This window comes from Solanum lycopersicum, chromosome 9, assembly GCF_036512215.1.
Source record: "Solanum lycopersicum chromosome 9, SLM_r2.1".
Classification (NCBI taxonomy): domain Eukaryota; kingdom Viridiplantae; phylum Streptophyta; class Magnoliopsida; order Solanales; family Solanaceae; genus Solanum; species Solanum lycopersicum.
The window spans coordinates 55,299,907-55,309,540 of record NC_090808.1 but is presented as its reverse complement, the minus strand read 5'-3'; the positions used below and the strand labels follow the sequence as shown (position 1 = coordinate 55,309,540).

Here is a 9,634-nt window from a genome sequence, read left to right as displayed (position 1 = left end):
TGATATACTTATTTTCATTTTCAAAATAATAAATATTGTACTATTTTTCTTATCGATGACTATATTTTTCTACTATTTAAATTTGATGTATTTAAATCGAGTATCTTTTAAAAACAAGCTCTTTATTTTTATAAAAATAGTAATAATATCTATGTACACTATATCTTCTTTAGATCATCTCTAATCCAACACCAAATCTTATATCAAATTCTATATTTGATGTAAAATTTAGTGTTTTGAGCTCCAATTCATACCAATTTTTACATCAAATTTGGTGTGTGAATAGTGTTACATCAAATTTGGTGTAACACTATTCATCACACCAGTTCCCTTTTTGAATATTATTTTTTTGTATATGATTTTTTTTCAAAAATTAAACTTATGTTAGTTCTATTATAAATTATAATTGAATATAAGCTACAATTAACCTTCACAAAAATTAAAAATGCAAACATATAAATTTTTGAACAAATAATACAATATACTTAAAAATAATAATTTATAATAAACACTCAACAAAGTAGTAATTGACATACACCAAAAATGAAATATAAAATACATAGTAATTTTACAACAAAACATAAGAAATAAGAAAATATAAAGTAAATAAGAAATAATAATATAATAATAAAAAAAGAGAATTTTTTTTTTATGTAAAATTTGGTGATTACACAAAAAATAATGATGACACTAAATTTTAGTGTTTGGATTGGAGATGCCTAAAAATATTTTATTGTTGTATAGAAAATAGAAAAAATGGTTAACGTTACTGTTGAGTGTTGAGTCATAAGTATCCCGTTTCAACCCTAACTTTACCTAAAAACTCATCCCTTTTTATTTTCCCTCCTCTGCTTTCCATTACAAAACATTCATGGGAAAATACTTGAGAAAAAGTGGCCATGTTATGGAGTCTTCTTCTCTTGGTGTTCGTACTAGATCGACAACCTTAGCACTTCAACGTCTTCAGTCTTCTTCTTCTTCAACTCCACCACCCTCACTGCCCTCTGCTTCTGATTCTTGTTACCTTCAACTTCGTTCCCGCCGCCTTCACAAACCACCCACCCCCATTCCCTGCCCTAACTCACACCCACACTCTGCTTCTGTTGGGTCTGTTGATGAAATCTCATTTCCTGACAATAATCTTCATTTTCAACACACTCATAGGTATAAATCTACCTTCCCTCAACTTATACTTTTGTTCATTCTAGTGGGTTTCTTTTTCAACTTCTGAAAGGGAAATCTTTCCTCTGTTTGAAGCTGTAAATCAATTTGTTGCTTTTGTTTGAAAGGGAAACGCCCTTTAAGCACTTTTGGTGTTGGTGTTGCATTCGTGGGTAAACACTTTTATTGTGCTTTTTCTGTTTTTATGAAAGAAAAAAAAAAGAGATTTCGTCTAAGTTTAAAGATTGAAGAGCATCATGCTTTTAAAATGCATTTTTTAACATGGTTGGAGTCGCAAGTTTATTTTAAAATGTTTGCTTTGTCAGTTTTACTCTCTTACAGGTCAAGGAAATGATGAATTTTGGGTTTTGTTTCCTTCATTCCTTTGCCTTTACTTCTTCCTCTTCATGTTGTTTCTTGCTTGCTTTTGTTTGTAGCTTCACTTCTTTGCGTCCTAGTATATGTTGTTGCACTTTCTTCTAGTGTTTATCTTTTAAGTTGCGGACTCATCACTTTCAAAAAAAATACATTTTTGACGTGTTAATTCCTGCTAACATTTATGGAGTAGGTGATCTTGTGTTATACTTGTGAAGCTAAAACCTTTTCTGATTCTGACCGTTCGAGCGCCTCAAGATTTTGGTCTTTGATAAGGAAGAATTAGTGAATTTTCTTACATATTGTATTTGAGCTGTTGAATCTTACATGAAAAGAATTGTAGCCATTTCTTGTATCCTATGGTATACAACCTTTGGAATACCATATTCCACTGCATAGAAAAAGATCTTAAAGAGCAAATAGTTTAATATGATAAATTTTCTTTAAATGTAGCAAAATGCCATGTTTCTGTCTCTTTTTTAAATGGAAGCCCCTAACTTTTCTATTGTTAGACCTCTTTCTTCTTTTGCTTTCCTAGTGAAAAATGATGTTTGGACTAGATATTTGCATAGTTAATTGGATCTTAGTTGTTCTGATAACAAGTTAGATATTCTCTTCTTTTTTTGTCTAGTATCATATTCTTAAGCATTATGACTGGTCATAACAGAGCTATCTGTTTATTCTGATGCACTAAAGGGTGTATGCTGGTCATTAAAATGGGTAAAGAATAAGAAGAAATTAGGGTTTGGTGGTGGCCATGGATATATTTGTCCTATACAAAAAATATTTTAGCTTATGAAGCCATTAATTGCTTTTCTTTTCACTATGTGCTTTTCTCATGACATGTCCTAGTCGCGGGGTCTCGTATTGAGAGTAAGCCAAGGCAAAGTCTTCAGTAATATTCTAGGTTAAAAATAGGATATCCTTTTTCATTTTCCCCGTGTGTAGTATTTGCTGTCTTACGGTGCGTTGAAACTAGTACTAGTTATTTTTTGTATTCAGTTATCTTATTTCAGTACTTCATTGTCCCTTTTTTGGGGGTATGGAAGATCATGTACTGATAAGGTTTGCATATACTCTATCCTCTCTATAGACCCTGTTTCTGAGACTACACTTGGTTTGTTGTTGTTGTTGTGGAAGATCAGGTGTCGGTAGATAACTATTTGTTGTGGTTCCAGCAGAATTTCTTGTTCTTTTTTTCTCTCGCTCATTACTTGCATATGGTCTTGTAACCGATAGTTGTGAATGTGTATAATCAGAAGCACTAGAGAAAGCACACCTTGCAGTCTGGTGAGGGAGGTGGACGAAATGGTCAACCCTGGTTCTGCGACAAGGCGAACAGAGTTAAACACAACAACTCAAAGAAGAAGGAACTTTATCCTTAGAAATATCCCTTCAGCTCATGAAATCGAGGAGTTTTTCACCTTTGCTGAGCAGCAACAACAACGCCTTTTTATGGAGAAGTATGCAGTCATTTTCTCTTTAAAACACATTTTACAATCGTGTATGTTGAACTAATGTTAAAAAAATTTCATTTCACCTACCAGGTACAACTTTGATGTGGTAAATGATGTACCGCTTTCTGGCCGTTATGAATGGATTAGGGTGAACCACTAAGCTGGTGGGGCTGATGAAATTGCTGGATATTTGATGTTCTCTCCCATAAGTAAACTATTGTATAAATAGGTGGTGTAGTTTTAGTTATCTGTTAGATAGCAGGATTACACACACAACTAACAATTTGGAAGGTAGAATAGACATAAATTGTGGATTAGGCTTTGACTGTCTTTGTAACTTGCAAGGTGACATAGCCAATGTCTTGTGTACTTGTCTTCCTTCTTTTTTTATTCTTAAGTAATCAATTTAGGTTTTGTAGCTCTCTTTTTATCTCCACTTGATGATAGTACACTGTGACATCAAAAAGTTTGTGGTGTACTTTTTCCCCACAGGCAAGTTGTTGATTCTATGGTTATAAAAATCTGGCCCTTAACTTCCCAATCACAAATGTTTTACTAATTTGTTGGATGTGCCTTGTCATATTTGTTTACTACAAGTATTTGCATAACAAATGAGGGCAAGACCTATCCTGGTCACCTCTTTAAAGAATTCTTAATATTATTAAGATAGTATTTTTGTGTAGCCATTACCACCAACCATCACCACCGCTACTATTAGTCACTACCATTGATGTTGTTGATCTCTAATACCAATCAACTCCATGATCATAACTAGCAGCGGTCTGCCAACTACCACACATTCTTTAGTTGTTACCATCAACACCGCTGACTACTAACATTAATAGAATTATCATTACAACCACAATACTATTACTAATAGCCACCATTGTGATAGTGACCATAGTAACAACCACCTACACTGTCAAAACTATCACCACCATCATACTAGCCACTAATAATAACTATTACCTTCGCGATCACCACAAACTATGTTCAATTTTTTTAATCAAATGTGATTTTATTTTGTTAATTCTTTTTTGATATTTAATTAATGTTTAGTTGAATTGTATATTTATCATGTTCATGTAAATAAATTATGTACATTTGGATGTTGAAAAAACAAATAATCATAGTCATTAAGTGTTTAGTTTTAAAAGAAATAATTTGATGTTTAAATTTAGAGACATGATCTTAATCATTCAAATATCTAAATCTTAATGAAAACAAATAAAGCTAAAGAATCTATTTGAATTGATCTTTAAAATGGTTTTTTTCTTCTTCTTGTATTGAATAAAATAAAGAGATAAAAATGCTGGGTATGTAGTAAGAATTGATGGGAAATAGAGGGAAGGAGAGAAATTTGAAAGGTTTAGAACCTGAAAGGTTGGGAACTTGAAAAGTCCTCTAATGCTTTATTGAAAAAGGCAATAGTCCCTCATCGGTAATGAAAAGGAAAATAGGAGAGTTTAAATAAATAAACACTCCTATTAATTTTTTATTTTCAAGTTTAAATAACTAATTTAAATAGGTTGTTGCATTTATATTGAAATGTTTTTCATCAACGCTTCCATATAAATGAAAGGAAAACTTATGTATAGATAAACATGTATATAACTTCTTGAATCAAACTTTTTTTTACTTAAAAAAATAAGTAGCATAAGTTTAGCGATATAAAAAATATTATTAGAAGATAAAAACTCTTACTTCAGAATTAACACGACCAGCATAAGTAAGAGTTTTTATCTTCTAATAATATTTTTTATATCGCTAAACTTATGCTACTTATTTTTTTAAGTAAAAAAAAGTTTGATTCAAGAAGTTATATACATGTTTATCTATACATAAGTTTTCCTTTCATTTATATGGAAGCGTTGATGAAAAACATTTCAATATAAATGCAACAACCTATTTAAATTAGTTATTTAAACTTGAAAATAAAAAAATTAAAAACGTAGAAACATAAGAAAGAAATAGTTTTGAATTGTGAAAACCCAATTGATCATTTGACCTTCATTTTTATGATTCTACTATTTTAAATTTTCACGACTTAAAATTAAAAAAAATAGAAAAACAATGAATAATAACTTTTATTAAAAAATAATCAATATATCGTATGGTAAAAATAATTTAAAAAACTAAACAATCTATATTTTTTTATTCCTCTACAAATTTATATATGTCATGTCCATCCAATCACAAGTAACTAAAAGGATGTATTTAATCATTATTTTTATTTATTTATTTTGAATTTCAACTATGGGAAACTCAATTTGACTATGAAAGTTTAAAATTTAACTCATAATTTTTAAAATTTTGAGAAATAATAAAAAAGATTTTCAATCCAAATCATTGGCAAAAAGTCAAAGTAATTTGCATTACACAACCCCAATTTTCATAAATTATTTTTCATTTTTTAAAATAACAATTATTTTTTTAAAATTGTACAATAAAAGTGGACAATTGCCTATAAAGTTTTCTGATTTATGGTCATAATTATTTTGTCTTAAGAAATTTATATAAAAAAAATGTAGTGAAGCAAACTCTCTTTGGTGTCTTGTTCTCGAGTTACTTTCCTTTTCTCTAGCAACTACAAGGATAAAGAATTAACAATTCATAATATAAATAACGATCAATCTCTTTTTCTGTATGAATTTTTGAGCAACATTTTTTTTTGTTTATTGGCTTCTACAACAATTTCTTGAATTTGAATTTAAATTTGTTCCTACAAAAAATATAATATTATACTTACAGTTCACATTTTATAGATGATTATGTCTTTTAATATGCTATTTTTACAAAAATGTATATAAAAAAAATAATTTCACTTCTTTTGGTATGTGCCTCGTTTTGTTATTGATTTTCAAATGTGTCTCTTAGGTTGAGACTCTAAATAACACTTCTTCCAACAAAATATAAAATTATAGTTTATAGTTCACATTTTAACATTTTTGAAAAATGTATATAGAAAAGAAAATAGATATTCTCACTTCTTTTGATATATGTGAATTTTTTAACAACCTTTTTAGGTTGAGACTCCATATAAGACTTTCTCCTGCAAATTATAAAATCATAATTCAGGGTTCACATTTCATAAAAACTCATATTTTTTAATAGATTCCTTTTGAAAATTGAATAAATAAAAGAAGATAGATATTCTTACCATCAATTCATATAAAAAAAAATAAATTTGAGCCTCCAAGCAACACTCCTCAAAAATATAATATCATAATTCAAGGTTAACAATTCATAAACACTCATGTCTTTTGATAATTTTTTTCTAAAAAATGCATAAATAGAAAAAGATAAATATTCTTATCATCAATTTATATAAAAGAAAATAGATAATCTCACCTTTAAAATAAACAGTAAAATATCACCAGCACCCAACATTGACTGAGCTTCTCAATCATTTGCAATGTTTCTTATATTTATATGTGCAAATATGATATAACTACAATACATAATAACTCATATGGTAAATGCCATTAAAAATAATGACTTTTCACATTTTTGTATTTATTAAATTACAACGAAACTTATCTTTTTTAATTTCATAACTACTGCATTGATCATTTCTACATTTCCTTATAGAAATATAAGTAATACAAAAAAAGTAAAAAAAAAAATAGGGGAAGAGATTAATAATAATGGTGGAGAATATCCTAAATATGGATAGATTAAATATGACATTCATACATGTAAATTATAATAATAACTAAATTAATAGATGAAATTTAGGGACAGAATTGAATATTTGCAACACATAAAATGAGTTTTACGTATCGTTGTCCAGTTGGGTATATTGTAACGTACATATACAAAATAATAAAGGAATTAATGTAAGAATTTAAACGAAAATGATTAATAGAGGGCATTTATCTAATTTATTTAATATATTAAGATGAAAATAAGATAAAATAAAAAAATCAGGCATGAAAATTACATACTAAGATAATAAAATATGGACAACACTGACAATGCTAAAATAAAATAATTTTAAAAAAAAGGGAAAAAAAGAAAGAAAAAGACTTCTTGCAAAAAGAGTTTGAAATAAAAAGAAGAAAAATTGAAAGGAAATTATGAATGAAAAAGGACAAAATGTTATGTACTGTTAGATATTTGCTTTAGTATTTATAGTTAGTATAATAATTAGTAACATATGAATATGAAAAGATAAATAATAATTAGTAACATATGAATATGAAAAGATAAATAACATTCATTGGAGTAATTATAATTCAATGACTTTAATTGTGATTAGCTTCAATATTTAAGAGACTCTTTTTATATTTCAAAATTTAAAAAATAATTTAAAAAATATATTTTAAAAAAAAAGATGAATATTTTTCTAGCCCTTAGAGGCATGCCACATCAGCGATTTGGAATTCAGATTTATATATATATTGATTTTTGATGTAGCTTGTTAGCAGTAATTTATGCTATTTAAAATAAAAATAAAAATTAAGAGACCTCTTTTAAAATTTCGCTAGTTCATCATATGATTTATTCATATCCAGTGTGACATATATGATACGATACTTACATGGGTTATTTTGATTTCTTTATTCAATATTTTACTCCCTCTCTTCCTAATTACTTGTCCACTTTTAAATTGATATATCTATTCAGAAAACAATTAATATTATAACGAGTTTGTCATTTTACCCCTATTAATGATAAAGTAAGATGAATTAAAAATTTAAGATTTTCAAAAAGTTCTACTTTTTTCAAAGCAATTAATTGAGGATAAGGTGAAAAAATTGTCTTTTCTTGATTTGTCAAAATATACAAATAATTAGTGACAACTAAAAAAAGAAAAATAGACAAACTAATTAGGAATAAAAGGAATATTACCTTATGATAAGGTGTGAGATTTTATGGAAGTGGTTAAATAACAAGTATATATATATTCTCTCTATTTAAAAAAAAATAGCCGTTTTTTTTTAATTTTTTAGAAAAAGAATGACTTTTCACGTGGCGTATTTAAGATCACAAGATTAAAAGACAATTTTATATATTTGACATAACTTTAATTTAAAATCAATCAAAAATTCTCTTTATTTTTTTCAACTCCATGCAAAATTAAACGAAACCATTAATTTTTATGAAACGGAGGGATTACATATTTTGTTTTCTTAATGAAATAAAGTCACATGCAAGTGAAGTGATTTCCTTTTGGGACCATAGTGGCAGTATATATAATTGGGTTTTCCTATCTTGGGGCTTGTATGTTGGTTTAGTCAGAACTATCAGTGTCAGTGGCAATGAAGTTTGTGTTTGTATGGTTGTGGTTGTGATTGTGGTAGGGGGAGATTTTTTCCATTATTACTACTTTGAATTCGTATATTGTTCTGTCCATTTAATAATGTGTGTCAAGTCCCAACGACTCCCCTCGTGTTTCCCTATTTGCCCCCTCACATGCAACATTGTACCTTCTCCTCTTTTTTTTTTTCATCCTTCATATGAGTGATGATCAGAATGTAGATTTTATAATTTCCACTTCTCTCATGTGTGTTTCCGATTATGTACTTTCAACTTATTTTCACTTCTCTTTGTTTGTTTGTGAAGGAAATTTGTAACAATTAGTCTTATCATTATAGTTTTTTTTTTTTAGCGTAAGTATTTGATTAGAGTTTTTTCAAAATGAGATATGGTAAAAATCTACTGTTTTTGAGCATTAAAATTCTGGTATTGTGTGGTTTGAAGATCGGTTGTGAGTTTGATGACCTCGAATTCATATTATGATAGCCGAGGGCATAATTCGTGGTCCATAGATAAACCAATGTGAACAACTCAATTCACATTAATCCCCAACACAAACAAGAAAACTATAAGATTCTATAAGCTTAACAAATGTATAAAAGTCCACTCGCCTTTAGAAAATCACACTTGAGCTTTTTCCCTTCAAACAATATACAAAACAACACGAGCGATTCAAATAAGAAATCATAATAAGAATTTGAAACTATCAATACCTATATCAATATTTTGAAAAATGGGGTCAAAATGACCCAAAACCTAATACCGAAAATGAGGATGTTATATTCTAGGGGTTTGAATGATCCTCACAAATGAAAGGACCTGATCCTTGTCTGAGTTCTCTTGTCCAGATCTACAATGGGGTGCATCTGTAACGCTGTCGTGTTAGAGGTTGGTGGGGCGTTGGCGTATCACACCAATCCCAATGGACGAAAATGTTGTCTAACGAATAATAGCTCTTTATGGTTGATATTTTCAACATAACAAACACCATATTAAATTCATTCTTTAATAAAAGAGAGTCAGCCAGGAAACCTTTCAAGAATTCAAAAAGAAGTTTGCAAGGGACCTGGTCCCTGCAAGACTGTGTATTGAAAGGACGACAATACAACTGTCAAAAAAGCTGTCACTTCTGATGTGGTAGGTGCACGTCCTTCCAGAATGGCAGGCTCTCAGCCAATGAGCGGTCCCAAGGAGTTTGTGTGTATTTCATATAGTCTTCTCACCAAAACACAAATTCATGATTTGACAAACTAAATTTGGATTTTCTCTTCTCTGAAAATTCATAAGCTTACAAAGCGAAAACCATCTTTAAGGAAGAACCTGCTCAACTCAACAAAGGGACTTGATAGAGTGAAGGAGAGTTCATTGGTCATATGAAT

At 29.0% G+C, this 9,634-nt stretch overlaps 1 protein-coding gene across 1 annotated transcript; it reads left to right on the top strand.

The window, feature by feature from the left end:
• The first annotated feature begins 863 nt into the window (after positions 1–863).
• On the top strand, positions 864–3,534 carry krp2 (p27KIP1-related-protein 2). The gene is given in 3 exon segments (NM_001247055.2): positions 864–1,164; positions 2,796–2,999; positions 3,084–3,534. Coding segments are annotated over 3 exon segments (567 nt in total). The 5' UTR covers positions 864–871; the 3' UTR covers positions 3,154–3,534.
• Positions 3,535–9,634: the final 6,100 nt, after the last annotated feature.